General features: G+C 37.8%; 1 protein-coding gene across 1 annotated transcript; it reads right to left on the bottom strand.

The window, feature by feature from the left end:
* Positions 1–1628: 1628 nt before the first annotated feature.
* Positions 1629–17249, bottom strand: cpe (carboxypeptidase E). Its single transcript, XM_055056663.1, has 9 exons — positions 16830–17249; positions 8009–8205; positions 6583–6750; positions 5900–6017; positions 5400–5582; positions 4235–4374; positions 3799–3898; positions 2965–3083; positions 1629–2574 (listed from the first exon to the last, which is right to left on the bottom strand). Exons 1-9 carry the CDS (start codon positions 17074–17076, stop codon positions 2476–2478), a joined length of 1371 nt encoding a protein of 456 aa, XP_054912638.1. The 5' UTR covers positions 17077–17249; the 3' UTR covers positions 1629–2475.
* Positions 17250–17661: the final 412 nt, after the last annotated feature.

The raw sequence follows: 17661 nt of genomic DNA, 5'->3' as shown, positions 1-17661 counted from the left end.
GGTGGCTGAGAGGTGTTTAAGTAGGGCGGGGCCCAGGTGGAACAGGTAAGCAATCAACAGGCGTGGCAGGTGAGTTGAATGAGTGATTAAACACAGAATGGACAGGACAGAATATGAATATTGACAAAAAGATAATTTTGTACAGCATATGTCATATTATTGATCATCTTTCTGATGCTCTATAAATTCTTCTGACCTTCATCGAATTAATTTTTTTCTTATGTAACAAAGTAAAGTAAATACATTTATTTTTGATGGCATCTGTGGAAGATGCCATGGAGAACAGTAGTAAAGTAGTAAAGTTCTCCACAACGTCAGAGACAAGAAATGAAAACATGTTAATTGGACAGAAATCATAAATGATGCAGATGAAACAACAACACAGTGATGTATGAAACAACCACGAAGAACAACCTGCTCATGTTTGTTTAACAAAATTCAGCTCTTGCTCTTGGAATAAGAACAAACACAGATAGATATTTTCCTGCCATCTAGTGGCACAAAATACAGTTAAGTGAGACAACGGTTTAATATACTTTGTACATTAAATATTTCAGGTGAAAATATGCAATCTAAGCACAGAAAGATTGCGTTTATGTTTAAAGACATAAACAACAAATATTAATCCGATGTATCGTGATGGACATCGACTTCTGTATCTTATCCTGACTCAGCGCTTTAGTTTTATGGCTGCATTTCAAATATTTTACCGTCACCCTCTCTGAGTTACTGCTTAGTTATCAGTTTAGGGACATAGAGGAAAAATCCACACATCATCACCAGAGTATTCCTGTAGCTGCTTTTCATTGCTCTCTCTCTCTGTCTTCGATGTGGCTGGTACCAAACAGGACACATGGTATTTCTAATCTTTATTTCAGCGAACAAAAGAGTTTTCAAACATCTAAAGCAGTCAGAAGGAAATTTCATCAGAAAGAAAAACTTTAGAATGCTCCTGCATCTGATTAAAGCTGGCCATGGCTGATGTTCTCTAACTCTGAGTCTTTCACAGAAAATCTGTGAAAAAGTTGGACTCTACTTACTAATTTGGTAACCTTCTGAGTATCCTAATTTATTTTTTAGCTAATTGAAAATCATGTATTTCTGTTTTTCCACTTAGCAATTATTACCTATTTTATATTAGTCTATTGCATAAAATTTTGAGAAAACATACAATTTTGCAGCTGTAACATAAAAAATGTGAAAAACTTGGTGTCTTGCATGCTTTTAAAAATCTTAAAAGATATTCAATTGGACCCCTCAAACTATTTATGACCCTGTGCACCGACCCCACCTGCACTTATACGAGTTTTGTGTAGAACTCAAAACTTTAAGCAGTTTTATGAACTGACAGTCTGACGGTACACCTCGCGATCCTCCCACTGTCGGACCGTGACATCTGCTGCACTCCTCCTGAGCGTCATGCTAAAACTGCAGGAGGGTTACAAGGTGCAGTAAAGCTCTTTGCAATCAAATAAAATCCAGCTGACACACTTTTATTGTTTTTATCTAAACAACAACAACAACAAAAACTCTATGAAAACGTTTTGCCATGACTGTGTGCTCTTCTCTGGTTGAGGTGGCTGCTAATGTTGGAATGAATTGCACAAAAGAAAGACACAAAAAGCAGCTTGACAACATAAAGAGGGGAAATTTATTAATCAGATTATTCTTCACGCTTCACATCTATTTCTGTATTTATACATTCAATCAATCTTTACTCTTCTCAAACTATTTAAATGTCTTTCCAATAAATATATTTATGCATTTTGGCCTCATTGTTCTTCATCTTAGTTACAAAAACGACACACATCTCTAGTTATATGCAGTTTATAAATACATATATTATGAATATCCATTTTTAGCTTAAGTGTGTGCTTAAGATTAAAATAAGAAAATCTAAAAAATAAATAACATACAGGATTATCAGCCTGTCTTGACAGACTGTTTACATTGAAGTTACAGTGGTTTTAATGTCCCTGATTATCTCAGAACCATAGTGTTGTTGATGTATTTTCAATAAGACAAAACAGAAACAGGGTGAATTATCAGCAAGTGTGCTCACAGTTGTTAGAAGGTGTAGGAAATGTGGAGGGTTTTTTTACTAAAGGTCGGAGAAACAGAAACATTTAAAACAGGACAACAAAAAGATGATATAAACAGCTTTTCTACGTACATAATTACTCATTACTTCAGTAATCAGTTTGTTATATAGGCCATGTTAACCATTCGTGTGAAATAAACAACACCACAGAAATGAAGAGCAGGCTCACTGCCACCAAACTACCTGCCAGCTCCTCCTTATTTTTCAGCTTTTAATTCCATATTTCAACAACTTACAGGTATTTTGAAGATAAAATCAAATGATATTAGCGGATTTTAATGTAAAAGGAACAAAAGAGAGACAATATATACTCTTTAGAGTGGGACGTGCACACAGGATGGAAATATTTTACATGGATGTGCAGGTGAAACGGCTCAGAAGTTCAGCGTCTCCGACATCATTTTCCACCAGTCCATCAGCTCCTCCCGCTCCTCCTCCTTCCGCTCCATCAGGGACTCCAGCTCAAAGTCCACCTGAAATCAGAGCGGTCAGAACACGTTACTATTGTTCTGAAAAGGTGCACAGAATGACACTGCTGTGATTACAATTGATGCGATCTGCATCCAGCAGATTTCAAGCACTTTGATTAAATCAGAATGAACCAACCAAGATCTAATAAGTCAAATGGGCGAAACCCTCCCTCTGCATCACAGAAAACATTTATTTGTTTTTGCAAAGGTTTCACAGGTGACAACTTTGTGATTAGTGAAAACCATCTATGGCATTAAAATGACATTTTTGACAACTACTGTTTAGAACTAAGGTCAAAGGACTGGAGAGGAAGAGAACCAGACTGTGTTCAGTTTGGGAGAAGAGCTATAAAGAACTTGTTTTGGTTTGCTGTCACTGCCTACAGGTCTCACCCGAGTAGCAGGGCTGTAGGGAACAGCCACCTTCTTGATGACTGTCAGGAACCCTGGAGCAGAGGCGGCCACCTTGTAGTTTCCTGGAGCCAGGAGACGCCAGTAGTCTCCATCTTTGGCTATAAGACAAAAATGTATTGTTTAATGTTTGATACTGAGCTATGAAAAGCATCACATCAATGTTTTACCTCGCTGACGCCATCATGAACAGTTCTGTAAAGGTACTCATATTGCTTGAAATAATTTCACATTTTTTTCTTATTACAGACTGTAATGTATTTTATTGAGACTATATATGATAGACTAACACAAAGTAGGGCATAATAGTGAAACAGAAGGAAATTTGTGAATGTTTTTCAGATTCCTTTAAAGATAGAAATCTGAAAAATGTGCTGCGCAGTTCCATTCAGCCCCCTTTATGCCAAAACCCAAAACTTCCAGAATGGGGAGCAATTCAGTCTGTAGATGTGTAAAGCTGGTAGGGTCCAAAAATCCAGCAGCTGTACTGCAGCAAACAGAGGTCCTTACAAAGTGTAGAGGCTGAACATAACAACATGAGAGCCCAGAGTAAAACACTTCAAGTTTCCATTTAGTGAGACAAAATGTAAAAAAATGAAACTGCTGTCCGTACCTCAGCAGCTCACTGTTGATTAGAACATGTCACCTATAGACTCATTCAAAAAAAAATGAAGTACACATTTTGGCCACAAGATGGGGTCATTGAGTTGTCTAACTGTGTGTTGTTTTTTGTGTGTGTGTTTTTTGTTTTTTTTTAATCATGCTGCACATCAGATTTGTCATGGGGTTTTATTCTTTTTCTGTGAGGGTCATTACCCGTGGTGATGTCATGGTCGATTCCCTCCACAGAGATGGTGGCGTTGGAAATGGGGCTTCCCTGCAGGTCCCGAACGAAGCCCTTCACACCGCGATGAGTCTGAGCCCAACGCACAAAGAACATTCAAAAACTCAGCAGAGAAACTTTCTAGTGGCAAATGTCACCACATTATTGAAAAGGAGGAAGTGGAAAAGACTTTCATTTATGTTATTAAATAAGAGCTCCTTTAAAGATGTAATATTTACAGCAACAAATGTGCAAGTTAATATTATTCCAGCTCTGGTGACTTTTTATGTCCTGTAAACAGCTGCCAGATTGTTTTTTGTTTCAAAAACAGGAGTCTTGTTACTTGAAACGAAGGAATACTTTTTGATTAAGCTGCGTCTGAAACATAATGACGACGTTCAGGATTCCTAAACACACAGCGATGCCAACCTGCTCAATGTAGTTGACGAGGGAGTCGCGGTTCTGCTCCCAGTAGTTCTTCAGCATCTCTTCGTTGGGAAACTTGACACAGCTGAGCTCCAAGGTGATCTCAAAGCAGTTGCTGCTCAAATAGTTGAAATCTTGCATCCCTGTAACAGGATAGTACTTTTACAGAGGCAAAAAACTGAACTGGAAGACCAGAAAACTGATGATACAAGTGAAGATAGCTGAAAATCACTAACAGACACAAGTTTCACATGGCTCTATAAGGTGCGACAATTTTATTTTTAGCTTTTTTTTAGTCTAATTTTTCTAAAATGAGCACTTCATTTCAAAGCTCTCTTGGAGAAAATAATGTGATATTTATTCTGTGCAATTTAATTGAAAAACCATCTGTTAGGAGAAAAACTGAAAAAGCTAAAAACCTGCAATAAGAGAGTTTCTGAAGTGTGTTTAAATTAATGAAGGTATACATCAATAAATTAGAAAATGTGTTGAGGCTCATTGGTCGGATTAAAAATAAGAACCTTTAAAAATTATTAAACACACTGTTCTTTAATCCCACATTTTTATATTTAACATTTTTAATGGTTTGATGTAATACTATATCAAGAGTGATGTTTTAAGTAGCATGACTTTTGTCATTTAAAAAGTCATGTTATTTAAAACATGACTTTCTCATAACTAATAAAAATAAAGGCTAAAAAAATCATCTGAATTTTTTTCTGAATTAATGTTGTCTGAATTAATCTGTGTTTTACTTCGTGATGGAGTCACAAAATTTGATGATTTGTGTTTTATTTTTAGATGGACATCTATTCTGTTGAGCCTCGCTTTGAATTAGTTTTAAAAGGCCTTGAGAAAATTAACAACAAACAGATAAAATAATAAATATATCTTCGATTTTTAAGTATTCCAGTTGATCTAAATTCTATTATTCTTAACATATGTTGGGAAGTAAAAATGTATGTTCAGCATTAGCAACCACAGCCCAGTCTGCTTTATTCAACTTCTTACATTTTTTACATGGAAAAAGGGTAGGTTGCAACATGCGACTTAAGCCATTAGATATCACTGCATCCAATACTCTGGCTCTTTAACAGGTGATTTCCAAACCCAATAAAACAAAACAAAACAAACAAAAAGAGCTGCCCAGCCTGGCAGGAAGTCTCACCTCCCGGCACACTGTACCAGGCCCCTCCGTTGGTGATGCCGTCCTTGAAGCTGGAGTCGTCGTCATTCTTACGGCAGGGAGGTCGGTCAGGGTCAGACATGACGGGGTTGAACATGGAATAAGCTCTGGCCAGAGACTTGAACATCACATCGTCTGGGCTGGCGCTGTACTCGTGGGCGGATTCTTTAAAGGATCGGTGTGAGGCGAAAGAAAAACAGCCAGGAAATGTTTAACAGCTGTTATAAAGCGTTAGCAGAACATCTGCATGTGTTCCACATTAGAAGATACCAGTCTGTTTGCTCTGTAATAACACAGAGGCAGGAGTCGAATCATTGACTTTCCTTCTGGTTTCAACTAACTTTATGAGGAAAGACTAAAAAAATAAAATCTTTGGTTTTTTTATTAGAAGTGAAATAATTTTGAGCAAATTAATGACAAACCAAAAACACCTTCGTGCAATCAATTGGACAAAAACAAATGTGTATAAGACTCATATTCACCACTGCGGGTCTCGTCATAGGGATAGTTGGCCACAACGTCTCCTCCATGCAGGTTGGCTGACAGGACGAAGGGGATGTCCATGATCCAGTGGATCACTGCTTTGGTCTCAGGAGCCAGCTGGAAAGACAGAAAAGATGTTATTTTTAATGGGAGGGCACTAATGTGCACTTTTCAGCCACCCAGAAATGTTTTACATCTTAATGTGTGCCAAGGGAAATTAAACATGCATGAAAGAATCAAAGCACTTCTCCAGGTATGTTTTTTTATGAGATAATAACATTATAACATGATGTAAAGCTAAAAAAAGTACTGCACCTTTAAAATTTGTATGCAAAATAAATAATGTTGGCAATTAAAAAAATTGTACTTTTAAAAACTAAAAAAGCAACACTACCAACTAAATTTACAGCTTTTAAAGTAATATCTCTACTGTCAGCTATTTTCCCCCTCCAGTCATTTTAAAGCACGCTGTTTACAAACTGGACTGGAAAAAAGAGAGAAACCAGACAAACTCGAGGGACCACTTCACAAAATGACAAGAAACTTTAGTTCCCTTAAAGGACAAAAAAATATAATTTGAGAGGGTTTGAAGCTTTTGCTTAGTACTGTCAGGAACTGGCTTGGGGATGAGTTGCAAAAGCTGAATAAATAAGTCACTGAATCACTTTGACTAATTGCTTGCCTTCGTGTTTTCATCCACGGCTTTCTTCATATTCTGCAGCAGATGGTTGTTGGCCCCGCCCTCCCGCTCATTGATGTAGACGATGCGGTCCAGATCAGGGAAGTTGCGGTTCAGATCCACTCCCTGAGCGTTGCTGCGGCCCACAAACCAGTCCTTGATCTCCCCAGGCTTCGCAGGGGGAACGGGAAGAAGAGGTTAGAAAATGTACAAAGACACAAATTAATGCAACTGAATACAGTAGTCAACATATGTACAAATTCTGTACTAATAGCATATCACTCTACCCTGGCTTCACTTTAAAATAAAGTGCTATCAATATTTAAAGTGCAGTCTGATGAGATTATATTAGAAAAGACATATGTGGAAAAGGACCCAATGTATGATGGAGGAATTATGATGCTGTACCAGGAATGCTTCCTTTTAGCCTCAGCCAGGAAACTGAAAAAGGGTTTTTACTGGGCCTTTCTGTAAGATTATGATCCAAAACATGAAGTCAGAGGAAAACAGAAGACCCTGGACAGAAACTTAACCTGAATCTGAAAACATGAGGGCTGAGCTGAAGCACAGAGAGAAGAAAAGAGGAAAATCCAGAGTAGGAGCAAGTCATCAATTTTTATAATTTAAAGACTCCAAACCTAAAGAGCCCCTTAAAAAACATAACTTTCCCATCTTTATAAATATCTTCTAGGTTAAAAAATCACTTGGTTTTGTTGTGACAATAAAGAATTCCAATTTTAGTTTATTTTTTAGGTTTTAGGACTATTATTAGTTAAATATTGTTTAGTATATTTTTTATTAATTATTGTAGAAGCTTTAGTTTTTCCATACTTTGATTAATTTTAGGTGTCGTCACAGTATTGGATTGTGATTATCAGGTTAATTGGTTTCTCTAAATTGTCCTTAGGTGTGTGTTATATAAAAACTTTGTTTTATTTCAATCAAGTTTAGCTACAATGCACCGCACCCTTCATGTTGGAGGCAGTTAGCTGGAAACACATAATAAAGGGTATTTCTGACCTGGGTTTGAACTGCCTAGGGTCACTGTCTGCAGGTGCAAATACCAGAGCTGTGAAGCAAACTGAAACTGGTGGGATACTCCCTGTTGCTCCCATCTCTCTAAGAGATGGGATATTAAAAGCGATGTAGCTTCATCTTTTATTCTCTTCCCTGGACTTTCCAGGGGAGTCACTGCTCATATTCTTTGCTTAAATTCTTAATAAAATAATAATCAAAATGCATTTTGATTGGTTCTTGATTGACTCAGTGTTTCACGTTAGGTAAAACACGGACTTTTCTCACTAAAAGAATGAAATTAAAAAAAAAAATTTACAAGGATTTGACTGTTTTTTCCATTATGCCACCGCTTTAAAAGACTTTTGCTGCAAGTGTAATAAATCTGTCAAACTTTTCAGGCAGGTGTCCTGACCTGTGAGGCTGCCTTCTCGAAACCGTCTGGGTTCATGGAGGGCATCAGGTGGATGCGGGTGTTGTGGATGAGCTCGATGATGGTGTCGTTGCCTTGCTGGTACTGATTGCAGAGGTACTGGGCCAGGTAGATGACCAGCTCTCTGCCCACGGCCTCGTTGCCGTGCATGTTGGCGATGTATTTAAACTCAGGCTCACCTGCAGACAAAACAGGAACAGCTCTAAGATCACTTCAGACAAGGAGGAACTACACTTGTTATTCCAGGTTTATTCTAAAACTGATGACAGCACAAATAAAGGAGACAACATCCACCATCTTTAACAAAAGAAGTCATCATTCAGATATGTTTACCCCTAGAGTAATTTAGAGTCCAAACATTTTATTACATGGGCCAAAATCAAGGATACTCATAGGCCAGTTTTTTTTTTTTTTCCCCAACTAAAACTGGCATGAGCACTAAGATTGTGGATGGCCCAAAATGCAACCAGGAGATAGGAACATTAATAATGTTAAATTTTCTTTAATAATACAACTGAAAACTTACAACAACCATATACAATGCAGCAAGCCAGGGTCAACTAACAAGGGCGAAATGAGAAAAAGGAGAAAACTAAGGCGTAATGGGAAGAATCAGCAAGAATCTTCCCATCACAACTCAGTATATTTATAAGTGGAAAATATACTGGGGAGCTTGATTACTACACCAGGAAGAGATGGCTGATTGGAAACAGATTGCAGGTGTGAGGGGAGAGAACAGAAGGCAGGCTGAGGAGAGAGAGCGACAACAAGGGTAAGGCAGTGAAAACAAGGAAAATAAGAAAATGAATCTAAGAGAGAAACAAAGAATATCCAGACACATAATAATCCTAATACACTGGGGCCCAGAAGAAAATCTTTGGGAACCACTGCACTAGGAAGAAGACAACTAAGGTAAAACAGAAACAAGGCCTCAGGTTCTTTCTAAACAAAGAAAGAAACTAAGGAATGAAAATAGAATAAATAAATCAAATCATCTCAAAGCAACACAGGACATGACAAAAACACTAAAAAGTTTTGTGATTAATTTTGTTCCTGCTTAAAAACAACTAAGTGTGAAATATTTTAATTAAACAAAGACAATATAGTCAAACTTTCTTCTATAGGAATCATTATGGATACAAAACTTCAGCAACAATTTAGCTAATTTATTTTGGACTGAAGACATCTGAAAAAGATTCAGTCGTTTCTCACTAATTAAAACGTGACTTGGGTCACTCTTTGAAAATGTGTAGCTTTGTCCTAATTGGATAAAAAATGACTCCACCTGCACTGGTGAGAAAATTTTGTTTCATTCATGGATTGCACTGTGCTGCATCAGGAACCCAGCAGTGATGGCTGCCCTGCCTCATCTGCTGGAAGGCTAACCAGAGCTGAACGCTGCAGCCGTGTTCAGACAGTAATGACTTGGAGGCAGCAGACTAAAGAGAGGCAGCCGCTGATTGATCAGTCTGACGGCTGGCGTAGGGCTGCCAGCTGCTGACAGCTCCATTAACACATTCACACACTGTTTCACCTCACACGACACGAAGCAGACAGGTCACCAGTCCATTACGCAACAACACTCAGGACTAACAAACATCAACTTAGTATAATTAGTACACTTCATGATTTTGAACTGCTATATGAAGCTGGAGTGCCCAGAGAGAAAGCAGGCATGCATGAGGAGAACTAGTACTCTGCAGCACTGGTACTGATTGCTTACAGCAAGCAACAGTGCTAATCACTGCAGGCTCCGGTAAACATGGTGTGTTTGACTATTAATGGTTTTGCGCAGCTGTTGGAAAACAAAAGAGTTTCTCTGCTTGTCGGGGAACAAAAACACTTCTGTTGGGTAAAGCATCAGAGTTCTTCATTGGCAAATGGGGAGAACATGAGGTGGGAGTTGGTTTGTTTAAAGCTGTTCGGATCCACTCACATCGTTTTGGTTTTTAAAGACTCTGATTTTACTTTGTCTCAATAATGCTGCTCAGACAATCATAATATCAAAGTCGTATTCAGATGTAGAGGTGGGCATTTATCGTAACATTTATTGTGATACATTTTCTTATCATGACAAGATTTTTGATTTATCATTGTCACAATAAATTCCATATATCAATACCTTTAGTGATACAAATCACACTTCTTTACATTTCTCAGGAGCAGTATTTGTGTTTGTGGGGCTCCTATGATTGCTGTACTACAGCTACATAAAAAAAGTACTAATAAATTGTTTTTATCATCCTTTTTATTATCACAAAATATTCCAATGAAGCTTTAAGTCCATCTTGCCCATCCCTATTCTGATGTGAAAGCTTGTTTATTTTGCCCTTTTTATTTTCTTTAATGTTTCTTGAAGTGTGTGACACACCCACCCATTCACCCCCACACACATCTGGTTGTTATAAGGTTATTTTTAAACTCTCAAATCAGGTTTCTCTGCTACTAATGGTTTCAGGACTGGTGAACAGGTTTTACAGACTTTGAAGCAACACACACACACACACACACACACTAGAAGTTGGATTTATGCTTTGTACCTGGAAACTGGCCCCTTCTGCATGAACAACCATGTTTTATATGCTGTATATGATTACACTGGTGTGTGCTGTATTTTATTATGAAGGATGTTTGACTCACTTTTCTTTCAGACTGGTATTTCTCCAGAAATATCGGAGGGTTCTGAGCAGGAGGAGCTTTTTAAAGATTGTGCCACAGCATCTCAGGTGGATTTAAGACTGAACTTTAATTAGGTTCCTCAAAAAAAATGTATTTTTTCATCCTTTCAGAGATGGACTTTATGACTGTGTATTAGGGCCATTGTAGATATAAAAAAATGAGTATATTCCTGCCAAAAAAAACTTACAAATTTTGACATGAATGTTAGAATGTTTCTAGACATTTGTTTTTTACATTTCTGGGTTTCAAAAGTTAAAAACTTTCTCATCCATTATACAAAAGTCAAAAACAAAATTTGATCAAATCAGTAAAGATTCATGTCGTTCCTCTAACTCACTCCGGGTGATTTCTGACTTCTGACCGTAAATGTGACACATCTCCTAATTCCCCCCGGCCCATCGTACTTTGTTTGTTCTGCTCATCTGACAGGTGATCAATAAGGTTTCTAAGGTGACCTGGTCGTAATGACTGCGGCCACAGAGTCCGTGATGGAGCATCACATCAGAGCGCCCTCGTCATTGTGGCAACCCTGACAGCAGCAGGTGCTTACGGAGACAAACGAAGCGGCAGACTGAGCAAACACACTCTGGTGGTCCTTCCAGTCACACAGCATCACTATCATAGGAGAGATATTTGTTAGCTCTGTAATGCAATCTCTGACAGCTTGTATTACTGACGTCCCTGCACACAAACGAGAAAACCACGGTGATGTATGGATTCTTTTGGATTGTATCATAGTATAGTTGTGTCATGACTGAAGGTTTCAACCTGGTTTTTTGAAGAGGTAGTATTATATGTTTCCCAGGCACATAGCGCCATTTTAAAGCTCAATCAAGTAACTTCAGTTGTTATATAAAAAACAACTGAATCATTTGAAAGATCATTTCTTTCTGGATCATTTGAAAGAAGGCTTGTAGGAGTTTATTTTCACATGTTTAACCAACATAATCAGCCTGTCATTTTTGTGAGTTTTAGTATCATTATTACTTATTTTACATTGTTCTACTCCTAATTGAGTCTAGGGAAATCGGAGGAGGGATGTAACAATAAATAAATCAGGGAAAATGAAGAGAGAAAACCAGGAGGATAAGTTAAAGTTTTATTCTTTAGGAATAATCTAAATAAATCTTAAAGGTGAAGATGAGAATCTAAAGAAGATGTCATCACAACATGACTCCTCTATCAGCCCTTTAACAGTGTTTTTGATGGCACTAAATGATGCGTTTGGCCATGTCGGCCATCATTAATTTTGCAGGAAAAAGGGAGATGCTTACAAAACTGAGAAGCTGATCCAAGCTATGAGGACTGATGGTGGCAGCATCATGTTGTGGGTGTGTTTTATTTCTGGTGAACTGATTTCTGAAAATATTCTGAACCAAAACAAAAAAAAAAAAACATCCACAGCAACAGCAACTTCAAGTCCTTTCTTCTGTCATTTAAACTAAACAAACAATGTAATAAAAAAAATACAAATAGCCTTAAAAAACTTTTAAAAAATCTTTCATTATCATGTTTTTTTATTTTCTGTTATTTCAATTGTTAATGTTATACTTTATCTGTTATTTTTTTCTCTTCTGTTTGGCTGTTATTTCTTCTTATGAGGAAGTAAAACAGAATGAAGTCAGAGGGAAACGAGGGGCTTTGGTGGTCTGATGTATAATAAATGACTTCAAGCTGACAGCTTGGCCTTTCCTTCAGCTTCCCTTAACACTCCTGTGTTTGTTTCCAACCTGACTTTTACGTCCTGACCACATTACATCAGCATTCAAGTCATATTTTCAGATTTTTCAATAATCTTTCCTTTCTTTTTTTAATCTGTCTTTCTCATCACCTCCTCCTCCATCCAACAGGAAGAGGATCCAAGTCCATAAGGGAACAAAATGTCCAAAAATACATACAGTAACTGTTCTTTGTTCTATGATGTTTGGCTTTCTACAGAAAACTCATTTCATTTCAAAAGGCACATTTATATTTAGTACACCGCATTTCAACTCTTACAACACATTCAGCTGTGATTCTGGCTGCTCTCTGTGTAGGTGTGTATTTTGTTCTTAAAAATTTAGATAAAATTAAAATGAAATGTTATAAGAGCTCCCACAGTAAAATCCAAATGGTCCAAAATTTGCATCAGCAGGTCAGATTTTTGCAAATACTTGGGAACTAAAAATTGATAATAGAACATGAAATGGGTAAGGAACTTCGCTCTGACATACGATTCGATCAAGCATAAAATGTCTATCGAACAGAAGAAACAATTGTTGGCTTTTTAAGCACTCTGTTATCATTAACTTGTCAAATCTATTCAAAAATCTCAAACTTAGCAAAGTAATTGATATCTGTATTTGTCCTGGTATTGGAAGAAATTCTACATCGGGTATCAGTGGCACTGTTCCCAATAGGGGCCAATCTATTCAGTCTCATTTTATGAGAAGTGCTCTGAGTGATGACCTGTTTTATTATTTATTTTACATTACATTTAGAATTCCTAATTGCACTTTCTGGATCATTTGAAAGAAGGCTTGTAGGAGTTTATTTTCACATGTTTAACCAACATAATCAGCCTGTCATTTTTGTGAGTTTTAGTATCATTATTACTTATTTTACATTGTTCTTCTCCTAATTGAACTGACTGAAAAAATTAAAGCGGTGTTGTTTTTACATATTTGACCGAAGCTATTGTTGTATTTAAATGTGCTGTACTGGTGCAAAGTTAGCAAATAAATATGTAATTCAGTTCAATTCTTTGTGCGGTTAAAAAATAGATAGGTTTAAAGTAAATTTAGGACTGTTCTGTATCAATCGGCGATGCTAAACCTCAAATATTTGAATCGGCATCGAAATTGAAATAACCAGATTGGTTCACCCCTTACTTATTGTTACGGTAAAAACTGCAAAATATGCAGCACATTTTAACAGAATTTCATAAATTAGTGAAAATAAAAACATACTCAGAAAAGGCTTGAGAATACATAAAAATGGTTAGCATAAACTGGCTACTTGGATGCAAATGTGAAAATAAATTAGGATATTTAATGCTTTTGAGAGCACAAGGGTAAATCTTTTCTGTGAAAACAACAAAACAAACTGCTGCATTAGTTGTGGCCTGTGTTTACATGCTGGGCTGTGGGCAGTCCCTGTGCTGCGGACAGATGGCTGCTGCACACCGACAGACGCATCAGCTCAACCACCATAGTCTTTCAGAAGCAGTCAGCCAGCCAATCACCAAGCAGCCAGCTCAGAGCACTAAGCCGATCTGTCGCCCTGGCAACAGCTATTTCAGCTCCACCTTCATGTGAACACGGTGCAGAGATATCTGACGGATATCTCAAAGGAAGATTAGGATTTTATTCTGCAAATCGAAGCCACATTTCTGCGCCTGTCTTCCTGTACTCCACTGCCAGATGCTCTGCTCAGCAAAATGAGGGAGCTGTAAAAAAAAAAAAAAAAAGAGCAGCAGCAGCTTGGAAAGTCATCTGTTGGTAATGAGGGCTCCGGTCTGCTACTGTGACTCATGCCGGTGTACGCCCACAACACTATTATAGGCTTATTTAGTATACGATCATTACTCTGTGTGTGTGAGACCGTGTGAGGTGAGCCGCACTGAAGTCCTGCGGTCAGACCAAACACTGCCGGAGGAGAAAATACACCTCAACGCAGTAAATGCTGCATGAAACATTTTTTGTTAAAATCCAACAAAATTCTCTGCATGACATTTTTGGGGGGATTATGTAACATTATTTCCTACTGGAGGTTGGAGAGGATTTTCAAGAAGTAAATTACTTCCTGATGGATGTCACAGTCAAATCTATTGTTGGAGTCCAAGATAGGAATCAGTGAACCACTCCCAAACATCATTAAAGGATAAAAGAACTGCAGGCTAATCTATTTCCTCTCTAATAGGGATCAGATGTGTTTCTCACACTGCTTTCTTGTCTGAAGTGAACAATTTGCACTGAAGGTTGAATTAAAACAGCAAATAAAACAATTCTATTTTTTTTAGAGTATTCTGAAAATATTTCTGGTTGGATGATACAGGCAGCTGGATTTGAACATCAGCTGGTTTTTCTCCAGAACCAGTGGTGTTTACATTCAGCCTGACTTGGCTCTGGTTTAGGACTTGGTTTTGGTTCTGGTTCTGGTTCAGGACTTGTCACATCGTTTCCAAGCTGGAACAAATTCAGAGTGTTTATCCAATTCGTTTAGCAGCAGAGTTTGTTTGTAGAAGTTGCATTAGAAATGAACATACACTGTTTGTGACTCAGTCCAATGTGTGGAAATTCCTGAAAAATGATTTTGTAATTAATGTCTCATGTTTTTTTTTCCAGTACTATTTATTTATTTGATCTTTTCTGATGTTGTGGGATGTATGATGGGATTTTTCTAGCAGAATTTCTCCCAAGGGAAGCAAATAAAGATTCCACCTGCCCAATAATTAAAAATGACCACAAAACAAAAAAGGTCACAGATTTTAATACTGTGTTGGACAGCTATTGGTTATGGTTGGTTATGGTTTACTGTTATGGTCCAGAGTCTGTGGCAGTCGATTCATGTGTGAAAAAATTTCAGATCCACTCATTCACAGTGTGACCCTGATCAACCCTGATATTAATAGAAAACCCTGATCATTCTGTATTTTCAGGGAATTTTTAAAAAGACAAAGGTCCAATTTTAAGGTATTAAATTACAAAGTAAAATCTCCTTAAAGTAATATTTGCTACAAACAAATATTACTTTATAACAACTGAAAGTATAAATGACACTATGTGCCTGGAGACACATAATACTGGTCCTTTAATAAATCATATTCAAAAGACAAGGAATAGCAATTTCTGGCAGAATTGTCTTTATTCAGACACTTTGGAGAGCTTTCGAGAATTAATGGACTGTTTAAGGTCTTAGTCCACACTGACATTAGAAAGGTGGGCTTGCAGTAATGCATTGGACCACTGGCCTGTTGATTAACTGTGATGTGCTAGAATGTAAGGTCACAACATTCTAGCACTCTAGAATGTAAATTGCTTCACATTTTGTTTTCATTGCATGTTTTCTACAACAACCATGAGAGGAAATAATTACCACCAACATATATTGACTTTCCTAGCATTAGACAATATAAAATCTGAAGGTATAAAAAATACTTCAGATTTAATGAAATCCATCAAAAACAGAACAATTACTTTTGTCCATAAACAACTAACTGTTTGACCTTGATGTACATTTTTAAGCTTTTTAGAGCTTGAAAATCTGATTTTTTTTCTGTTTGTAAAAATTAGACAAAGGTGATGAATTATGCTTTGATGTATCTTGTAATTCCTGCATTTAAAGTTGCATCTAATTTATGTACTGCAGCTACCAAAGTCGAACAAATCAAAACCAGGAAAAGTCTGATTGGTGGATTTGCCTTTAATCAGACTTGGGACATTTGACATAAAAATGGAAGCAGATGATTAGTATAGAATTGGGACAACATATTTTATACTTCAATTCATCCATTGAATATATATAAAAACTTGAGATATGGACATGTGTAAATTTATTTTCCCTCTCTCTACAATACTGTACAAATTGTTAGATATGTAAATGAAAACAAAAAAATAATGATTTCAATCAAAGACCAGCTAGCCACTTTTGCTTTTCTTGTAACAAAAAGAAAACTGTGGCTTCTCTCCCCCTTTAGGCTGCCAATAAGGGTTGTAAGAAACACTTCTCACTCATTTTAATACTTTGTGAAGCAGTGGATTTTAAACTGCTTTAGCACAAAGTGTGGTTCATCATCTCTGAGTCTTGTGAGGTGTTTTCCCACAATCACGACTCAAAGATGCTGATCAGCCAGCAAAATGGCGGCTTTGCGTTGCTGGTGCTACAATCTATCATCTGAATATCTGGGAGGTGATGCACCAGGGTCTGGAGACGCAAATTAAACTCACCTGCGCTCCTCCTTTATGCATTTTTCTATCCTCCATACAATAAGAAAGAACCATCTGCTATGCGCCAAACTGCCTCCTGTGCCAATGTGACCAGAAGAAGTGGTGACGTCTTCCCAACAGCGGGATAAACCCGACAGAATAAGTGGGATGAATAAAATCAGCGCATTTTCACACAGGCTGTGTGCGTAAAAACTGACCTGGCTCGTGCGTCCCGGGGTTGTCGGACATCTCAAGCACGAGCAGCTCTCGGCCTTCAAAGCTCTCTCCAATGGTGTAGATGCGGGTAATGGTCGGGCACTGCAGCCACACCGACACCAAAGCTTTCCGCAGCTCGTCGTAACGATGGTACTCGAAGGAGATCCCGGGGTCTGCCCCGGTACTGGCCGCGGCGGCCAGTGCGAGCGCCGCGGCGGCGAACAGAAAAGAAGGAAAGAGCGGTTTCATTTCGTCTCGTTCTCGTTTCCTCTTTTGACCGTAAGTCAGCCTCGTCTGCCTGCGGCTTGCTCCAGAGTCTTATCGATGCGCAGCCGCTTCGCTCTGGGCTATAAATATCTCTCTCTCTCTGCCTCCCTCTGCTTCCCTCTGCGCGTGATGCGCTGCTGTACCTGAGAGGAGCGCGAGAGGTGTGAAGCCAGCACAGAGGTCCCGCACTTCCTGCCACAACTTCCAAAATAAAGGCGTTCTTACGAGGGCGAATTAGACAGAATGAAAGGAGTAGATTTCCGCCGTGAAGTCTCAGAAAAACTTTGACATTTCTGAGTTCGAAAAGTCACAGATATGCTAGAAAAAAAAAACTGAAATTTTTAGATTAATCTAAAATATTTCCTACAAAATAAAAAAAGAAATTAAAGTTATTGGCTTATATTTGACGAGACAAAGAAATTTACATAACCTTTTCAATTACACATGGACAAAAAAATGCACAAAATATATGCTTGTGCATTTGGTAGAAGCTTTTATCAAACGTTACTCAAAAATGCAATGTAGTAAATATTAATTTATTTAGAACAGACAAAAGTAAAATCAAGA

This window comes from Poeciliopsis prolifica, unplaced genomic scaffold, assembly GCF_027474105.1.
Source record: "Poeciliopsis prolifica strain line A6 unplaced genomic scaffold, Auburn_PproV2 SCAFFOLD045, whole genome shotgun sequence".
Classification (NCBI taxonomy): Eukaryota; Metazoa; Chordata; class Actinopteri; order Cyprinodontiformes; family Poeciliidae; genus Poeciliopsis; species Poeciliopsis prolifica.
Note: the sequence above shows the minus strand (reverse complement) of the source record. Positions and strands in the feature narration are given on the sequence as shown.